The 22,089-nt window shown below is 37.3% G+C and overlaps 1 protein-coding gene across 2 annotated transcripts in view; it reads left to right on the forward strand.

Moving 5' to 3' along the window:
* CDH8 (cadherin 8) overlaps positions 1-22,089 on the forward strand; it is a 357,448-nt gene that overhangs the window by 279,948 nt on the left and 55,411 nt on the right. The window contains exon 9 of one of the 2 annotated variants that reach the window (XM_072731755.1): positions 10,435-10,556. In XM_072731755.1, coding sequence (XP_072587856.1) covers positions 10,435-10,556 — 122 coding nt within the window. Of the gene's footprint in view, positions 1-10,434; positions 11,382-22,089 lie in introns of those variants that run through there. The other variant, XM_072731756.1, reaches the window with a different exon arrangement.

A 22,089-nucleotide genomic window follows, 5' to 3' on the forward strand; every position in this document is an offset into this window, starting at 1 on the left:
TGAAAAAAAAAATCTACAGTGAAACTATTATAAGTTTACATGATTATTAGTTATAAAGTAATCAGATTCCATTTTCTAGTAATAGGGAAAATAACAGCACTGCTCTGATAGTAAAAGGACTTCTATTAAATAGTAATAGAACCTAAAGAATGATGTGTGAGACCTCTAATCAGAAAGCCACAAGACAGTGAGAGAAATTCAAGAATTTGTGTCTACTAAAGTGGAGAAAACTAAGCCACACAGTGGGGGAGGGGACAGTGATAGTACATCTAGCACAGGACCCCTATTCATAACGTACAATGTGCTTGACACATAAACATAAACCAACCGCATTACAAAATGGCAAGAATCTGAACACGGACTGCACAAAAGAGGATATCCAAGTGGACTTATTACCAACAAAGTTTCTTAGCATCAAACCATCAAGATACTGTGAATTAAGACCTAAGTGAAATACAGTTGCACATCACTACGATGACTAAAATTTAAAAATCATAAATAACTAGCTTTACCAGGTGTTGCTGAAGACTTACAGCAGCCTGAGCTTTTACACATTGCTGGTCAGAGTATAAAGTGCACATCCTCATTAGAAAAACATTTGGACACACACACTAAAGTTGAAGCAATGCATATCCTATAATCTTTCGCTCTATTCCTAAATATGCAATGTAGCTCGATTCATTTATCTATGCACCAAAAGATATACACGGAATATTTAGAGTTGTACTTTTCAAACAGGCCTGAGACTCAAGAACCCAAATGTCCACCAATAAGATAGTGAACAAATAAATTGTAGTATATTTATATTATGAAATTATTTTCCAAACAATGGGAAAAATTAACTCTGATTACATACAACCATGGGAATCATCGAGCTAAAGAAGCCAGTGTATAATCTATTAATTCAATTTTTAAAATATCCTGAAGAAGGCAAATTAATGTAGTATTAAGTTACTGAAGATGTTACCCTAAGTCGTAACAACTGGCATGGGGTACAGGAGATGCTTTTGAGGAGCTAGTGATGCTAAGTGGATATATCTGGATGATAGTTATATGGGTTTGTTTGTTTTATAAGATTCTATGGGGATAAAACCTTGAGCTTTATACACTTTGTTTGCATAACTGTCTTCAAGTACAAAAGTTGACCCCACACAAAAAATTTAAGGGAGTCACCCCGAGATTGTGTTTTTAATATGGCGACTATATCTATATAAATTCACTAATAGAAAATTGCATGTTAATGGAAAAATCAAACCTTTTAAAGTATTGTTTGTTGATTTATTATGGTCTTGTATTGTTTGGGAAGAGATTTAGACTGAAAGTGTTCCATTTCAAGATAATGTTTTCTATGTAGCGTATTTTAGTAACTAGTTTTGTTTCTGTTTGTTTCCTTATTTGTTGGCCACACTGCCGTGGATTCACATTTCAGCTTTTCCACTTCCTAGCTTTGGATAAATATGGACAAAATGACTGGAATCCATATAACATACCCGTTTTTTTAGACTAACTGGATGTTCAAGAATGGCCACTTCTATACTACATGCCATGATTTAACTTACATCAGTTGATTTCAGTCCATACCTACTCTGAGATCATATTCACATTTGAGAGAAAGTATCTTCACAGTAACCCAACGAAACCCAAAGGGGTCGTACATAGCAGATCATGCAACAAATGCTGGGCAGTTCACGGTATTAGTTTCCTTTTTTAATAAAGTGTATTTGTTCTTGTGTGCATGCACGTACACGTTTTGGCGCACAGCTGTTATTATAAGCTGATGCCGAGGAACACTTAAACTGAATATTGGGAACATCTTTGCATTAATCCCTCCAAGAGTAGGAGTCTCCCTAATTAAGATTTGAATATATAAGGGGTTTAAGCTGAATTGCGTTGTCAAAGTAACTTCAAGATATTCAGTTCCAATAATCTTGAATCAATCCTATTTGAAATAATTAGAGGGAAAAGAAAAACCACTGAGGATTTGGTAATAAAGGCATAATGCAATTTTGTTGGCAGAGTAGAATGAGAGATTTTTGCAAAGAGGACTTACTTAGATTATCAAAGAGGACATGGGAGTTATAAACTCAACCCAATTTTATTCCCTCATCTGTTACAGTTGGGAGAAAGAGGAAATATGTAACAAAGCTAGAAACTTATTTAGGACTGCACAAGAGAGAGTCAATATGTGAGGGGCGCCTGGGTGGCTCAGTTGGTTAAGTGTCTTCCTTCAGCTCAGGTCATGATCTCAGGGTCCTGGGATCAAGTCCCTTATCAGGCTCCCTGCTCAGTGGAGAGTCTGCTTCTCCCTCTGCCTCTCCCCCTGCTAGTGCATTTGTGCGTCCTCTCAAAAAAATAAATATCTAAAAAAAAAAAAAAAAAAAAGTACAGCACCTGCTGTCTTCCAGAGATGTTAAATAAAATTGAAGAAACAAGGTACCAGGATTGCCACGCGGGGAGGTCAGGTCGACAGCCGTGAGGGTGGGTGTGTGTGTCCAGTGTCTCGGGCTGGCGTGAAGCAGCTTTCTTCCCCTGGGGTCTGTGCGCTCATGGACACACACACCACTTCTGAGGTGAGGCCTTGACTCCATCTACACCTTGGGCACCATTTTGGGTGTGGATGTGTGCACATGTCTCGTGTGCACGCGAGGGGAGTCTGCTTCACCCTCTCCTCCTACCCCTCCCCCTGCTCATGCTCTCTCTCACGCTCACTCTCAAAATCTTGAAAAACAAAAGTCAATATCCAAGTCAAATTTGGGCAAAAGCAATACAGTAGAATGGAGCAGCACACCTCAAAAAAAACACACTAAACACCACACGTGTACACACACATACCTGCGGCAACAAGTATATAGACAGGGAAACCAAATTTGTAAAGCCTCCAAAATTAAAAGTACGTAATATTTTATAACAGATATTAATAGAAAAATGGAAAGTCTAACTCTGTTCTCATTAGTATTGATTTTTCATTATAAACCACCATAGATGCTGTCTATTTACAATATGACTGTTCAGATTTTATGTTTAATAAAAATATAGAAGAAGTTCAAGAAGTTCAAAAAGTTAGTTCACACCTCAATGGCTTGAAGATTCTTCCCATAGCATCAAACGTGTACAACCATAAACTACGTAGTTTTAAGGACCTCACCTCTTGATCTGAGGAAAAGGATGAGGGTTACTGTGGAGAAGAGGAAAATGGTGGAGTGGAGGACTTGCCACGTGGGTATGCAAGACTCTCCAATTTCCAGGTTCACGTAAGATGAATGTACGAAAGGAGAGCTACGCGTTACCTCCCCATTTGGAGAGCATTTGGAAATGGTGTAGCCACGTAGCATGCTCTTCGGCAGTCCGCGAGGAGACCCAGGCAGGGGCCAGTGAAGACTTGAACCAGAGTCACCCGTAGGAGCCTTTTCTCCTTGGAGCCTAAACCATTTTGAAATATGTCTAAGTCCACGAGTTTCTCGGGGAAAGAGAGCATTTCTCTCCCTTTCTCGAGAGCACTACTATTTAGGTAATAGAAAAGTAGGACTTAGGAGCTTTATTTATTTGATACTAAAGCCCCCCTCTGACTCAAGTTCTAATTTAATTCTGAAGTACTCTCTGTAAATAGGACAGGTTTTAAGAAGTAAAATAGAATGACTCCTCTTTATAGTCTGGCTTGCTGAAATTCTCATAATACTACAACAGAAAATCATGGAAATCCTGGTGGTCAGCTGCTCCCTGGGTGCATTTTAGAAGGCAGAAATGTCTTGGTATGCATTGGAGGGGATCAAAAGTCTGAATATCAGCCATGACTGTGAAAAGGTAACACATGAACATACGTTGTCAAGAGAAAAACCAAACGTCCTCAGGAGCATCTCTACCCTGCTGGCATCCCTGGTTATTTACATTCTAACTTGTTCCTGTTTAATAATCTGTAGACTGGTAAACCATCTAGTTTAACCATTTAGAAATTATCATGTCATTGGTGGGCATAGTAGATCTCAAAAAGTTTTATCTCTAGTCACTAAGGAGCTGACATCTGCTGCTGAAATTATTTTCCAGGACTTTTCACATTCTCAACAGTTTTAAGTCTCCAAACTCGCTGTCTTTTTCTATCACATATTCAGTTCACATCTTCCTATTTTATAAACCTCCACTGTTCCTCTCATCCCTATTCAATTATAAATTCTCTTATTTTGCATTCCCCTGTTGACTATAATTTACTGCTCTTGGCTTCCACCCTTCTCCTTGTAGAAGGCTCTAGAATTATTTATTGAGCCCCACCAGTATATCTAAATTTGTCAAATCATTTTTTTTTTCTCTCTTACAGTCTGAAAAGGAGAGGCTGTTTATTTCAACCGATGCCTGCAAAAACAGCTCATGGAAACTAGTTAGAAGCAAATTCCCAAGTAACTTAGACTTGGCAGTATGCCATTACCTTTGATTATAAAAGGGCAAAATTAATGGGCAATTCATGAGGCTCTGTGACACAGAGGTGACAGGAAGTCACTACGATTCAAATGGTAGAAGTCAAGGAGTTGTTTACACTAGGTGCCATTTCATTTTTTTCCTCCCATCGTATGTGAAAACGGTCTGACTTTTGTGGCCAATTGAAACGGGTTTCTCCTTCCAGACCACTTTGTCGCATCTCTTGTGTTTAGAAAATTAATCTTTAATGAATGCTAATCAACTTTCTAATTATAATATCTTTATATTTAATGTTTGTGTATCAGATGAAAGGCAAACATTTTGGGGCCAGTCACAAAGGACATGAATAATTTCCTCAGAAGCTTATCTAATTAATTTTATTGCTCTATAATATCTTTAAAATTTGAACTGCCATCATTTCATTAGTTTAGATAAAAGTGAATCTTCAGCACTTAAATATGACACTCGCAGTAATTTCAATCGTGCGTGTTCATCTAATGTAGATAATGTTAACACGTTTGGGGGATATTTGGGGGACATGAGGGACTAGTTTTCTGGATTATTTCATTGTTTTTCTCCCAGTTTAACAGGTTCAAGAAATAATCAGTACATTTCCAATATATACTTAGGGAAGCAAAATAAAACCAAGCATCTTTTCTTACTTGTCTTCTTTAAGCTAATATTTTAAAAATGTAAATCTCACCAAGAATATTTCTATGGCTTGACCAAGATCACATGATATAGCCTATACTCATTAGCATAGAACAGAAGACTCTTCCTGAGTTGCCCTCAACTCTGTGTCCTGGCATCACTACCAACTCCTACTCTGGACGCTCTCACTATTGGGGCTACTGATTTCTTGGTGATGGCATCGTCTCTGAGCTTCTGGGCCTTTTCAGATGTGGCTAACTCTATCTGAAAGATCTTTCCACCTTCCTTTACCTAGGGTACTTCTATTCATTAAAGTTAATTCAAAGGTCATTTCTTCCTTTAAATCTTTCCTGTGACTACAGGACAATGACTTTGCCTCCTGTGTTGTTCTGCAGCACTTTGTAAAGTATTCTGTAGATAGATAAAGGTATAAAAAATGATTGTATTTCCTAGAATACTGTGGATTCCTTGCTAATAGCTTTGTCTTAGTAACTTAGTAACTTAGTAACTTAGGGAACACAAATGAAATTATTTACTGGTTAACTGAAGAATGATGAAAGAGTAAGTGAATGAATGACAAAAGGGTATTATCAAAAATCTCACAAGGAAAAAAAAAGATCTCACAAGGGAGTTGCGAGCTTTTTATTATTTTATTTTATTTAATTTATTTATTTATTTATTTATTTATTTATTTATTATTTTTTAATAATAAATTTATTTTTTATTGGTGTTCAATTTGCCAACATACAGAATAACCCCCAGTGCTCATCCCGCCAAGTGCCCCCCTCAGTGCCCATCACCCAGACACCCCGTCCTCCCGCCCACCTCCCCTTCCACCACCCCTAGTTCGTTTCCCAGAGTTAGGAGTCTTCCATGTTCTGTCTCCCTTTCTGATATTTCCTACTCGTTTCTTCTCCCTACCCCTCTCTTCCCTTTCACTATTATTTATATTCCCCAAAATGAATGAGACCATATAATGTTTGTCCTTCTCCAACTGACTTACTTCACTCAGCATAATACCCTCCAGTTCCATCCACGTCGAAGAAAATGGTGGGTATTTGTCATTTCTAATGGCTGAGGAATAGGTGTGAGCTTTTTAAACCCCCTTGAGCTTTTACCTTATAATATGCTGAAGAATGAATTTAAGGAGCCATGTACAACTAAATTAATGTCATGTATCCTTGGATTGTTTTGTTTTGTTTTTTGTTTTTTGGGGTTTTCTTAGGACAGGAACTAGTTTGTGATAGTATTATCCCATCCTTGTCCAATGTAGAACCATGAGTAGGGACTTGGTAGAAGAAATCCAGTCCCACCTGCAGTTGCCCAAAACCGTCTCTGCAACAGGGATCTGAGCAGGATGAGAAATGCTAACATCCTGCCCCTCCTGGGTATAGAGCCCTTGACTAGCAGCCTGGGGGAGAGGGAGCCCTGTGTTCATGATTATTTTAGCCCAGAGGGTATTTTTGATCTTCCTGAGCTCTAGGAGTAGGGGGAATGAGCAAATATTGGTTAAAATACCACCTATATTACCAACGTTTTGTAGATTTTCTAGAATAAATGTTTTTATTTGCTATATGTCCTTAGGACCTTTTCCAAAGACTTCAATTTAAAATACATGTATTTTTTTTAACCAGTTTTTCTGGGAAATGGGATGGTGGTGTTCCTCATGCTGGCATGACACAAGTCAAAATATATAAAACACAAAATTTTTTTCTTAAAAACCTAAATTGTTTGTTAAAAAGCCTTTGGGAGAAGAGATGTAATTTGGGCCCAGTCTTAAAGGCTAACAAGGAATTCAACAGTTATAAAGAGAAGGGATTACGTTACATTGTTAGTTCGGGTTAACTGACCAGTATGTTTTAATCACTCTGCTAAGGCTACAGAAAGCCCTTCTTGTCATAATCCACCAGCATATCATTTTTCAGTGCCAAGATGTACAGTTTAGGTTTTATATGTTTTAGTCAGGCATACTATAAACTACTAAATTAGAAGGAAACACCTAAAAATATATCCAAGTCCACTGTATAAGCAATTAATTTAGTACATTTGGGAAACTATTAAGTGTGAAAAATACACTGAATTTCGGTAAACATAATACACAAAGTACATAGTATGAGATTCTTTACAGTTATGAGCGGTAGATTCCACACTGAGTTCTCAGTTTTCCATAGGCCAAAGCAAAGAAGAATACATAATCATTTCCAAAATGCCCATTGTCCATTGGATTACAAGACATTATTTACTTGTGGAAGTGCTAGGACCTATTAAGTATCATAACTGGCACAACATTCTGTCACTCATGATCTTCTAACAGTACTTACAGATCCCCATCCCATGTTACTTCTAACCAAAAAATCAGAAAGATGTTATTCCAAGGCTCTGAGCCCTGGAACAGTTAAATACCACCTTATCTCTGACACTACGCATGAGGAAAGGTGTGGTACTTTAATGCTGAGAGTCAGCCCAATAAGCACCTTACAGAGCGTTTATCGTATATGCTGGAGTCTTACCACCTGTTGGCCATCTAGGAGACTACTGCAATTATTTGCAACTCTGAGACCAGGAAAGAGGAGAAAAAAACACAGGCTTTACTCTAACCGTCCCTTGACAAAATGGGAGAAAAGAAGTATCTGTGTATGCGCGTTTGGCTGTCAGGTGTGTGTGCAGCGTAGAGGGAAAACAAAGGCTATTTGTTGGTAGACTTGACCCAATCGACCATTGCCTGCGAATCTGACTCCTCAAGGTTGGCATTTTCACTTTACAAGGAGCAAAATCATGTTTAAAGACAGCTTTTCCTTGTACTTAACAGTTTCCAAAGACTATGCACTTATTTTTCACTGTCTATACTGTATATATAGTTTATGAAGCCTTTGTTGATCATTGGCTATCTGTTCATTGAAGGGTAGAGAGATGGAACACAACCTAACAGAAGGCTCCTGTCATCATTTATATATAAATGATGGAGAGTTGGTCCAGGTTATGGAACAGAGAAATGAAGGCTAAATAAGCAACTTACAGAATGGAGATACAGAAAAAATTACAAAATAAAATTCACCAGTTGAAGGGACTCTGCTTGGGTTAATTAGTATAGTACTTGGGCTAAAAAAATGACATTTAAATTGTTCAGTCTCTTCAGGGAGGCTTGCAGACTACTAGTACAGTTCTGAGGATGTTAAGGATATAACCATTTTGGCATTTGATATTTAGACCCAAACTTCAAATAGTGGCCATTCATAAGTATTTTTAAGAAAACTGTATGTATTCTCGAAGAAGTGGCAGTGATTAGTTACCTTTAACAACTGTACTTTGTTTTGAACTTCATCAGTATTATACTGTGCAAAGTCTCATGTTTGGGAGGCCAAAGCTGCATCTTGGGGTGAATTTTTAACTGAATAATAATGGTAAACGTGTACATTCCTTTGAATGTCAGTCTCCCCACCTGAAGTACGAAAACTACGTTGAATTGAATGTGGTTCATAGCTCTATTCGATATAGCTATGATTTACATAGGATTGAATGATACACTAATGTAAATATCCCATTGTATATACTCAGCAGTATGCTTGAGCTCATCACGTTGACAACCACAAAGGGTAAAGGCTGAAGTCACCTTGACTACGTGCCTAATATTGTCTGAAGTTTTACTATTCTGGAAATAAAGTTCTTCAGTTTCCATTTTCTCTGGAATAAAAGGAGGTTAAGTAACTTGTTCAGGATCATGTAGTGAGTAGAAGGCAAAGCTGGAGCCCTAAACATTGCTGTTTAGGGCAAACAGAATATTACCTTTTATGCTCTAGCAGCTGCTATTCAGCTAATGGTCAGGCTAGAAAAGAGGTATAAATCTTTAAGGATATAATTGTACTTTATCTCAAAAACCTTATACCATATTTATCCATCTTATACAAGTGGATAAACATAAAATGTAAGTTCCTTGACTTAGGATCAAGTAATTTTTTTAAAACTTCCCTTTCCATCAAAACTAGAGAGGTCCACGATTCCTCTCTAAATGAAGAATAAATTCATTTATTAGAGATAGGATAGTAAAAGAGAAAGGGTTTATCAGGTGAGACATTTAAGGCCATTGGCTTGATTTTCAGGAAGCGAGGTTATGTTCCATGACTGAGGTGGTAGGAATTCCACAGAATAATATTCATCCATCTATAGTTAATCAAATTAGAATATTGGAGAGTAGCCATGCTAGTTAACTAAATTCAAATCTTGTAGCATTGCCAGTAGGTTTAACCAACTATAAATTTATAATATGGCTAAGATTATTTTAGTGCGTAATTTAGAAATATTTTCCTATATCACACACACACCAAAAAAAAAAAAAAAAGAGTGAAGGGTTTTAGAGATCTGCATTTAATCAATTACCACAAAGACAACTTTGATATATCAAATACAAGTCTGTTTCTTCATATTCAAAAGTTATACACTTCCCCCCTCTTGGTTTACATATAAATTTTCAGTGCCGTAGAAACACAAATAAATAATTGGCCATCACCAATGCCTTCTGTGTAATTCATAAGAGATCAAAAGAGTATTACGTGGTACAAACTGTATTGCATATATTACAGATGAAAAATCATCACATGGCCAAAGTCAGCAGTGGATCAGTGCACCAGATTTCTGTGCAGGCATGTGTGTGCGTGTGTGTAACTTTTAAAATTTAAGGACTTAAGGATTAAGGATTATATATTAAATTCTCTTGCTATTGGAATTGACCTGGAAAGATGAGAAGATTATTATTATCTGTTTACACTGATGAAAATCTTTATGAAAATGACAATATTAAAATGACTTAGGCTTATCTTATACAAAAAAATCCCAAGGTCAATTTTTGATTAAAAAAATAAAATTCACAAAAGGTATGCTTCCCCATCTTTAATATTATCTTTATCATAAGGAAACATGCTCAACAAGTGATTTGGTTCTGGCCTTTTCCTGGGTTTTTGATGTTCACCTTTAATATATGGCCGGTCAAATATGGCAATAGCACAAAAGTGGCTTGAGTTCTACCCAAGATAAACAAAGAGATAAATCTTTGTTGCATAGGGCATTTTTTTTTATTTTTGTATAATGGATTTTAGCATTAAAATAAAGCTCTCTTCATCTTGGAAACCTCTAAATTTTTCAGAGATGGTCTTTGTCAAGTTAAGCTCCAGCAAATGGGGTTTGAAATCCCAACTTAGACCTCAAGCAGTCAAGCTCATGCTGTTTTTCTCTATTGAATGGTCAGATTCCATCATCACTATGTTGAAAACACCCTAATTAAAGGGGAGTTGAAACAGACACACATGCTTTCAAGAAGAAAGTTGAGTTGCACGTTAAAAATGAAGTACCCTCAATGCTGATGTTATTTTTTCCTTCCCATAGGGAACCACAGTCAGATATCACGAGTGCCTGTTGCTATTAAAGTGCTGGATGTCAATGACAACGCCCCTGAATTCGCATCCGAATATGAGGCATTTTTATGTGAAAATGGAAAACCCGGCCAAGTAAATATCTCCATGTTGTTAATGCTGAATATGTTTGTATACAACTGTCTCATATTTGATTAACCTGCATTATAGAGAGCATCTCATCATTTATGGTCTACAAAGTCACAGGCAGGAAACATCCCAATGGGAACAGAGAAGGAGCATTTTTCTTCTACGAACTTAGGACCAAATTGGCTCCTGAATTCGAACCACCTGCTGTGCCATGACCCTACAGCCAAGTAACTATCTTAAAATAGCTCGGGCTACGGCTACAACAGGGAGGTCTGGGGGGGTGGGGCGGTAGATTTTTGCCTTCACATGACAGGAAACAAGAGAAAAGCTCACGGGGAGGGCAGATTGGTTTCATACCAACCATAAGAACAACACCTAAGAGTGGAACCCTTAGGAAGACCAGTGGTAGAAAGTGATTTTTGCAATCTGTAAAAATGTAGATTTAGATAAACATAGGATGAACAGCATGTTTTAGACGTGCAAGTAAAGCATCTGAAAATTGTGTATTGATGAATTTTTTTAACCTGTCTTATTTAACATAGATAGGGACAAGGAAAACAGACAAAAAAAAATTAAAGAAATCGAGAGACAGGAAGGAAGGACAAAGGAGGGAGGAAGAGAGAAGAACAAAAAGAGAAACAAAACCTGCTCTACTCTGAATGTCAAAATGGAAATAGTCTATGTAAAGTTCTAAAAAACACAAATGTAATAGATTTATTTTAACAAGGTGCCAAAGTACTGTATGTTTAAGAAATTTATCGTTTTTCAACTTCCTAATTTATTTCTGGATGGTGACATTTTAATTTAAATAAACAGCAGCTGACAGCATGACACTGGAGTTGTTAATCCAACTATTCTTGGGCCTCATGTGGGTGTTAGGAATTAAACTTACTATTTGCCAAATAGCTTACCTGACAAGAGTCAGATTTTTTTTTCACCTAAAGAAAGGAATAGCACTGTAGCCCTATACTTTAATTATTACAAAAGATCAATGTGTTACCCTCCTGTGAAACAGTGGACAGTTTCCCTTAGACTACTCCCCTAGATCTGAAGGATTAGCCTCATTTTCATCTCCCAAAATAAGACACTAATACGTGCATGCACACACAGCAAGTAAAGCTAAGATTCTAGCAATAAAACTGATTAATTTCAAATACCGAGGTCCCATAAAGGTTGTTATAATCAAAATATTCATGTTTAGCAGTGATACACTCTTAAAAATATTCTAACATTGACTTAAATGTTGCCGATTTCATCATGTGGAATTGCCGTCTATCATATCTTTTGAACATTTTCATTTGTAATCTTTTGAGGGTAGAGAGTGTATGTGTATGTGGGGTGTGTGTGTGTTTGGCAGTAATTATCATCTGGCTAAGTTGGCAGATGAGTTGGCAAAGAGAGTTCGATTTACACAGGTTAGTTTCAAGGGTATGGTTGTGTGGGCCAGATTGTTCCCCGGGTAATGTAGCCAACCACAGACTTCTAAGCCAGACGTTTTTGATCACACAGAATCTGTCAAATGCTTTAGAATTTAAATAAAGCCCCATTTTCATGCAAAACTCATCACACAAGTTCAGAGAGTCAATGGCATTGATATTTCAAAATTCCCACATTGGCTTCACTTGTGATATTGACATATGCGTGCCTTTGGACCTCCAGGAATCTGGAGGTTTACCCTGTGGATTTTGACTGTTTCCAAGGTTTTAATGATTCCTCAGCAGTTCTTATCCTCAGAAAAAAAAAAATGCATTGTTTCATCATCTTTCCTCTGCAAGATCAAAATAAAAAAAATCAGTTCTTTGTTTTATGATTTTTGCACATCAAAATGACTCATTCTGTGAAGAAGTGTTTGTTGTGTATCTGTACAATGTCATTACCTTATCCTCCAGTGAATCTATTTAGTTATGTTTATCAGAGTTCATATTTACATAAAAGAACAGATTTTTGACTGTTCACATAAACTTTGGACATATGACTGACTGTACAAACTTCATCGATACACACGAAGTTGTTCCGACAATTCCTACAATCCCTGAATCTTCTGTGCTAGTCAGAACTCATGTGTGATTCATTACACCATTTCTAGGTCACTTTTAATGGCTCAAGTAGCTCGTTTTTATATTTAACATTTTCCAAAATTCATACTTGTTATCGACACTAAATAGTGTTTATGAAAGTTCAACATAGATGCACTTTCAATCATCTCTCATAACACCACAAAAAACACTTACTCACTTTGAAATCAGAATATTCATTACGAGGTGATCACACACTCATCAAAAACAAATGTCAATAACTGAATTAGCACTAAATTCATAGTTCTATCGCATTTTCAACCATTAATGCCTGCTTTGAAACAGCCTCAGGGAAGGGAATGTAGGCGACTCTAAAATGTCTGGTTTGCCTGGAAGGTGCGGATTTAAGGCTGAACTCAAAGAGGATCAGCTTCCTGAGAAAGGCTGCAGCTGGAGGTCGCTAGTCATAATCAAGGGCAAGCCCCTAAAAAATCTCAGTCTGTAAAAACCTTCTGGACTGAGAACACCTCTAGGAGGAGGTTTTTAAAACATCTCACGAGATGAAAACCACCATCAACGTGAACACAGAGAATCCTACTATGCTTGATTAGCCTTTTCCACTGAACTGGACTCATTTAAAGAATCAAGTAATAAATGAAAATTTTAACATGGAAGGAAGCACGCCACTTTCCTCTTCTCCATTCATAGACCTCCAGTACGTGATGCCTCTGTGCTAGAATTGTCATAGGTTCACTTTGAAAGTAGAATTGGGATTCCTGGCTGCTTTTCCCACCTTTTCATTACTGTGAAGGGAAAGATGACATTTTGAGTTTCTTTTCTTAAGTAACAACCACCCATGACAGAAATAGTTCATAGTCCATATTATACAGAAATCTGTGTGAATCGCTTTTCACTAGAATCATTTCAAATAACCTCTCCATTACATAAGTCAACATTAATATGGTATTTTCTGTTGCTAGTTACTTCTATTGAAATAAAAATTTTCCCCAGTAGTTATAGGTAATTTATCTCAACTCAAAGTCTTAAGATACCTTTAGTCTCCAACTCAATCATGGGATGATCTGATCATCTACTGACCACTTGATCCTCAGTTTAACAGAAAAATAAAAAAAATGATTCTTTCCACTGACTCCTCCCTACTGGCCAAGACAGAAATGATGTTATGGATTAAAAATTTCAAAATTAGAAAGCAAAATATGTAACTACAGTTTATATGTCTAATTAGATGGCAGGCTTGGGTCAGTCAGTACATTTTTATTAAACGAAAGCTATGTACCAGGACTTGGTGAGGTGCTGGGGATTTAGTGGCAAACAACACCCTAAACAACTAAACAACAGTCTTTTTCCCTTCTAGAGTTTTCTCTCTGGCAAACACGTAATAAAATTAGAAATGATAGAATTGCATGAACATGCCTCAAATCCTCCGGGCAGAAAGGAGGCTGAAGAGCTGAAGGGAAATGGAGCTCTCTTCCTGAAAGGACCTCTTAGTATAGGACCCGTCCCACCAGAGACAGGAAACATCTATCAAGAGCTGAAAAGGAGTCAGCTGGGGATAAACCAGGTTCTCTCTGAAGAGAATGGTAATCTGGCTGGACGGGTGGAGGAACAGGTAACAGCTGTGGAGACACCAGTATCTTCCTTCAGCGTGCTTGGCAAGAGCTCACTCAGAACCAAACATGCGAGAAAAACAGAGAACTTTAGTGACCAGTATTGGCCGGAGGGCCCTCCGTAACCTGTCCCCTTAGCAGAGTCTTTCTAGGATTTTGTTTCAGATGCTAACCCCTTGCTTACCACACATACGTAATTAGGATAATTTGCTCCAGACGGTTGCTTGATGCCAGGACTACACCGAGAATGTATTTCCAGGTATGAGTCAAGGTCTCTTATTTAGTCACAGAGAATATTTTATTGTTTGGGAACTAGTTCGATGACAGATTGCTTCAGCTCTTTTTTTTTTTTTCCTTCAGGAAGGAGCTTCCCCTTTTACTATAAATAAACCCAGTGGCAAATAATTGGAGCTTTATCACTCTCTAAAGAAGTTGAGGTGTGCTGTTTGGCATCAAGTTAATGACGTCTGGGTTAAAAAAAAGGCTCTAGTTTACCTCTTTTAATCAATCTCTTTTGTCTCTGACCAACATGATGCTTGCTTATCCTAGGAATACCATAGGTCCACCAAAAAAAAAAAAAAAAAAAAAAAAAAGGAAGAAAATAACATCTTATGTTTCTAGATATGTATCTAGCCAGTGCTTGACATGTAATGAATATTCACAAAATTTTAGAATCACAGTTCTAATTCATTTGATTCAGCAGTGGCAAATATTTCAATAACTAGTTTCTCAGATATTACCATGGAAACCCTTGTTTTACTCACAGACACATAGTGCACAAACCAACCTCTTCAAATGAAAAATCATTTATTTATTTACTTGTTGAACAGTATTTCTTGTGCATCTACAAGATGCTAAGTATTGTAATATGACCTGAGGAAACAATGTAAAAAGGGCAAAAATGTTCTCCCCTAATGGAACTTAATGAGGAAAAGGGCTTATTAAAAAAAAAAAAAAGTAGAATGAATCCGTAATATAATTTCACTTTTGAAAACTAGATTGAATGAAACATTAGCACAACTAGACAGAGGGGAACAAAGAAAAACAGAGATTTGCTTTGTATAGTGTTGTCAGAAAGTAACGTTTTAAATGGGTATCATTTAAGCTGAAACTGAAAAAAAAAAAAAATAGGAAAGGGTTAGGTATTTAAGACCTGGAAGCAAGAGCCTTCTAGCTACCAGGATAAGCCTGTACAAAGACCCCAAAAGGAGAAAGACTTTGGTGGGTTTTTTGTTTGTTTGTTTGTTTTTGCTTTCTGTTTTAAGAATTGAAGACCTCTGTGCTAAGTATAATCATAGGAGTGCAATAAGCAAGACTGGGTTTGACAAAGAGAATCTTATTTTGAATAAAAGGTGCACACATGCAATTAAGCAGGAAAACATTGAGGAGGCTGTAATTGCAAAAGATGGCAGTAGCCTGATCTAAGGTGGTGGCAGGGGGGATGGAGACTAGGAATTGTGAAAGCTGTGCGCTTACGTGAATGACATAATATGGACAGGTGTCCAACATGCAGTCTCATCATAGCTTCGCGGGGGCGTGTGGCAACCACATTCTACAGATAAGGGTGCTGAGGCTGAGAAAGGGTGAGGGGTTCCCCAAGGCCATTAAAAGTTGCACAGATGGGTCTCCCAAGTCCTTGCACTTCCTAGGATCTCTCGGTGCTTCCCAAGGAAGCAGACTTTGAGAGTCCATTGCCTGTGTGGCACACTTCTTAGAAATAAGATTCTGATTAAGAGTGAGCAATTTTCAAAGAGGAAAAAACCCAGCTCCTGTGACCAATAAAGACACTTTATCCACAAGCATTCCACAAAATCTCCAGTGAAAATAGAGAAAGCTTAGGGAGAAAAGTAAAAATAATTGTCCGTCGGTAAACACCAGCAATGAATGAGTTCGCTACTTTATTTTTAAAATTTCTGTTGGTCTTTTTCTAATAAATGTGAAACAGTGAATCTAAAATATGGCATTTTATAATACTCATGAAACAATAAATTTAGGAGATTTAATTTTAACTTCCCTGCCAGCAGGCATCTTTCAGGAGCTATCTGCATACACAAGAGCGAGACAGGATTGATTTTAAAACAGATGAAATTGATGGCCTCAACAAAATGCATAAAATACTATTTTCATTTTGGGGGGATGGAGAAAGGAGATGGTAAATTAGTAGAATGCATAAAATGCTTTTTGGGAAAAATTATACGTAACAAAACATATTCAAGATAGTCATTAACAGAAGTATGACTTTTAGAGCTCACCTTTGACAGAAGGGGAAGCATAACTAAAAAATACAGTGGAAGGATTTGAAACTAGAACAAACCGTGAGTCACAGCGTTGCCATTTACTGATTTTGTGACCTTTAGCCTTAACATCTATTAAATTCTCGTATTTTAGAAATATCTAGTGCAATATTAAGTACTTAATAAGTAATTGTATTATTATACTTATTATTAGCATATATTTTAGCAAATTTCATAATCTAAAAAGCAAAATATAGTTCATTAGCATTGTTTTGTTATTTTGCTCTTGTTATATTTACATGAGTTTGATTTGGAGGAGAACATTATAAATAGTCCCTCAATAGGTCAATATAACAAGACAATCTAGTTCCTTATATTGGGATAACTCTTCCTCTGATAATCTCCTAGTATTTTATTTATTGATTGAAGGGAAGGCTTGTACTTTATTCCTCTCCATATGAATTTGTGAGTTAACATTTTTTTTTTTTCAAATATGTTTGAGTCAACTTACAGGAACACATACGGTCTGAATCTCTTTGTGAAGTCATGTTTGCAGCTGACGTACATACCGGCTGAACCTCTTCTGGGATTCCGAATTCCATGTGGTTTTTTTCTGGCCCCTAACCTAAATGAGATCAATGATCCAAAGAGACAATGGTATCAGGGCTTGTTTAAAAATCTTGTTCTATTTCATACAAATATATTTTCTTTGTACTATTTTCAACCTATAAGTTACTGAACGAGAATTTGGGATGGAAACAAGGTGGGCACATGGGTATGCTCCTTTCCATTTGTTCTTAGAAGCCATGTTGATCGTGTTTTTGAAGAAAGTAAAATCAACACTTGATAGTACATGACCTTAGGTCTAGGCTTTGTGCTAGTGACAAATATTGGTTACGATGTGGTACCAAAGGAGCTGACGTACTCTTGGAAGGTCAAAGATGCACATGCAAGCGATGCAGTAACCACCAAGCTATGCAGACACGATGCCTCCACACAAGCGGGAAATCCTCCAGGCCTTTAGGTTTCAGATGGAGTTTTGGAGGATAGCATTTCTCAACGGGGTGCCTGAGAAAATCTTGTAGGGTGTAACACATCGGTATGGCGCGGCGTGTGGGGTGTGTGTGTATGTGCTGTACCTCGTAAGGTTGCAAAGCACTGGATTAAAACATTCACAACATTGTCTTCTGCTTGTTTTGTTTAACTCTAAGATTCCCTTGCATTTATAGGTGCATATGAATCACGGAAGGGCTATGTGACCTTTGGCATTTAGCAAATGCCGCTGATTATAAAATCTTTCCAACTTCCTTCAGAGGAAACTTGATAATAGTGGTTGGTATATGGAACCCAGGCAGAAAAATCCTGCTCCAGGTGGATAAATGACACCACACAGGCTCAGCCTAGGGAGTGATGTTTATGAGGTTAAGGAGGCATCAGGAAGGATTCCTGCGAAGTGGTATCATGGAAGATGGAGAGAAGAGATTGAAAGGAAGCTGAGTCTTTTCAGTTATGTTAGAAACTGTGGGTTTTACCCTGTTATGGAGGTTTTCAAAGCAGAGCAAGTGATGGAATATTTTTTAACATTAATTCAGAGATGCACAAAATACACGGGCAATATACAGAGTCCAGAAGAAAAAAAAGGGCATGAGAAACTGGAAACTCCAGACTTTGTATAAACACATTCTTCAGAAACCCTTGCATTGTGTCATTTTACCTCACCTTAGCTTTAGGAAGAGAAGGGCAGTGAAGGAAACAGAAACAGAAGAAAATATCAAAAGGCCTATAAATGAGTTTGTGCAGGCACAGCCCCCCAATGTCTGCCCAAAGGACTAAGGATTTCACTTAGTCTTTAGAAGAGACATGTCAAATCATAGCTGTAGCCTCCTGCTGTATTTTCCATAGGTCAGGCTTCCATGGTATATGCTCTGAACAGCCACCTAAAGGTTTTTAAAGACAAGAATGTCCTCATGGGGAAAAAAGCGGGGGGGGGGGGGGCGGGGGGAGGCATGTGAATGGAAAAACACTCCAGGTAGGAAAAAAAAAAAAAGTCTTGGTAGAGATTGGATTACCATGCAAATTATAAAACAAATATCCAGGAACTATCCATTAAATAGCTATGCACAGTGCTTATATTTGAACTATATTATACATGTTTGAAATAATGGAACATAATTGGGTCATTGTGTGGATTTAATATAATTTCTGAAATTCCAGTATTTCCTCCTTTTTTAATTTATCATCATTGTTATGACTTGACTTCTCTTGTGTGCATAACTTATCTTCAAGGACCCCTCGTTTAGAGGATGGTACTTAACCTATTTTATTTCATTCACTTATAGAAATCACTGATCGTCTGGGAAAAGCTATGGACCTTCCCCTCCTATGTGTGCTTTCCATTCAACTTTACTTTCAAGTTGAAAGGTTTGCACCATAGGATGGTCATTCATAGGTCATCCTTTCCCAAGTTAAAAACTCCTGCTCTAAGAAACAAAATTAGTACTTCAGGAAAGCTAATATTGGTAATCAGGCGTAAGCTGGCAGTAATGGGCAGACGAATAAATAGGAAACCAAAGACCATGCTGTCCTTCCTGCAGCGGCTTTGGCTCCCTCTCATTCACCCCACTTTCCACCACCTTCCATTTCACACCACCACAGAACGACTTGCCAAGAAACAAGGAAATTAAGTTCCATCTGAGAAAGTGACAGTGTGCTGTGGTTGCAGATACTACCTTGGCTATCAATGTTGAGTGCTCCTAGAGCACAGGTGTACAGTCCACAAGCTCTGGAAAGCATTCCGAAAGCTGCAAAGGTCCTTTCTGACCTTGTCGACACTCACAGGGAACTCTGACTTCTAAGTCTCCATTCTGTGGTGCTATGTGTCAGCATCAAAAGAGGACCTTTATCCCCGCAAAGCAAAGTGCATGAGCAACAAGAACAAGAACGGATGAGTGCAATGTTATGTGCTCTCCAAGATATCGAAGGTCTAAGCCCCGATTTAACTGAAATATGCGTGCAGAATGTATGAGTGTCTACAAGATTTTGAGGCGGCCTCATGTATCGGGGCAGGAGGGTGCAGGTAGTTATTAGATACATCTGGGATCAAATGTTCTATATCAAATCGTTTATGCACTAGGGCCCCAATCGTCTCTTCATACCTACTTCTCAAGGTTATGTGAGAGTTAGTGATGATGATAAAATATGCTGACATCATTTATTCACTCATTCATTTATGCAATACATGTTAAATAGTTATCATGTGCTGTTCTTACAGCTGTGAGGGGGATACAGATCCAACCAATCATATATAATTATGCCTGATATCTAAGAATAAATCAATGAGTAATATCTGTAGAATCTTATGAGATTTCTAATAGATCTCATGATAGTTTTTTTTTTTTTTTTTAAGATTTCCTTTAATTATTCATGAGAGACACAGAGAGAGAGGCAGAGACACAAGCAGAGGGAGATGCAGGCTCCCTGCCGAGAGTCCGATGTGGGACTCGATCCCAGGACCCTGGGGTCACCGCCTGAGCTGAAGGCAGATGCTCAACCACTGAGCCCCTGGGTGCCCCAATCCCATGATAGTTTAATGGTTGTAAACAGATCGGATCATCAGAAAGGTATTTGTTTATTGAATGTTTGCCTTTCAAAAAGTTAACACAGTGATAGCCCACTGTTATTTAATATTTTTGAAGCAACATAAAATAGTCTAAAGTTTATCTCTGCTAATGAAAACAATCTAAGGTTTGATGTTTATAAAGAACAAATCAATTTTTAATAAAAATAGTCAGAATTATGATGTGGCCCCATAATGCTCAAATTTTTTTCTTTTTTTAGTTCATGCCTTAGAAAGGTTATTTCATTTCAAACTAGTAGTCTCAAGAAATAGGATAGAGTCTGCTCCCATAGAATTCAAAGCTTGACCCTGAAATCCATTTCCTTATCCCAACATTCCAGATATAATATATGTATATAATATGTATACCAGTTTATATATGTATATAGATACACATTATATTTATCACAAATGTGTGTATGTATATATATATATATATATATATATATATCAGAGTGTCTCTATATATAAACTTTCAGCTTCCCTTGAAATTAGTTCACAGTAAATTATTAAACATTAGATTTTTCAATTGCATCCTAACTTTTACTGGTAGAAAGGAAAAATATTTACACTAAATGTTATATACGTACTCTTAAAAATCTACGACTGGCCCAGAAATTATGTCATTTCCGTTGAAACAGTATTCCAATTATCTAAAAGTTAACTGACATCATAGCAGCTCACCTGGGGAAATGCGTGTGATTTTCATTTGCCATCTACTCAGTGTGCCTATAAAATCTCTGTAGAGTGTACTTCTTTGAATAAATCTGTTCTTTTTCTCCCATTGTTTAGAGTTAAGTGTATTCAGATGTTATTACATCAGTGAAAATTTCAGCCTTTTAGATAGGAGTATCTTCATGCATTTTAATAGCATTAAGTCCTTCAAGTGATTTACCGAGTGTCCACTTTTAGATAAAATGTCTAGACAGTAGGCATCTGCATTAAGATAAAATGAAGTGTCAAAAATGGTTTAAGCCAAATTCTTAGCTTGTTCATGGGTTATTTGGAAGTTGATTTTAAGATTCACCATTTCATCACTTTTTCCCCAACACAATACAAACTCTCCTAATGAATAATAATGAGGAAGCTGTAAACACCAATCTTCTCCCTTAGTGAAAAACAGTTCATCTCAGACTTCAGCATGCATCAGAATCACCTAGAAGGCTGTTTACAATGTAGATTTCTGGGTCCCACCCCAAGGCTTTCTGGTTCAGTAGGTTCAAGAAGTTGTATGTCTAACAGAGTTCCTGGTTAAGTAGAAAATATAGGTTTAAATAGGAAAAAAAAAAAAAACATATCCATTGCAGGTATAATGCTTAGACCGAACTTCTGAGACCTGGCATGACAGGTAATTATACCCTTTAATGCAGGTAACCTAAATTATTGCATCTATTATTTTGGTCCTGGTAGCTTAATTAATGAAACAATTCACATAGATCCACTTGCTGGCACGTATGAGTCTTTTTCATGCAGATTATTTAGAAGTATTAGTGATGGTATACAGGAGATCTATCCACTAAATACACCATAACAATGCATTTAGCCATGAGTGGTTTTCACCCCAGGATATCAAGAAGTGCTCTTGCATTGCCCTTCACTTGTGCTCACACACTTCAAGAGTTACTTTTTCAACTGATACACCTGGACATTGGAGTCCTTTTGAAGCAAAATTGGATAAAGGGAGAAGGGAATGCTCCATATGCTCACAGATAACTTTCCCCACTTCTGTTCTTTATAACTGCCTCAAAGAAGATTCCTGTCCAATCCTTCTCTTAAATATGTGTACATGCAGGCTAGCCATGAAAGAGTTCTTTGTGTTTCCCAGCTTCTCCCCTTGGGTTTCCATTCTTTTTTTTTTTTTTTTTTTTTTTTTATAAAACTAGAAGCCCAGGGTATCTCTCTGCACTTAAATGTCAAGGCAAAGGTGCTAGGGTTCAGATACAGTAAATATAATTATATTTCCATCTAATCTGATGAGGTTAGCTAACTGGGTAACAAAAGCCGTTACACTTCTCATGGGGCTATGTCATGAATAAATGGTAGTGA

Source organism: Vulpes vulpes, chromosome 12 (assembly GCF_048418805.1).
Source record: "Vulpes vulpes isolate BD-2025 chromosome 12, VulVul3, whole genome shotgun sequence".
Classification (NCBI taxonomy): domain Eukaryota; kingdom Metazoa; phylum Chordata; class Mammalia; order Carnivora; family Canidae; genus Vulpes; species Vulpes vulpes.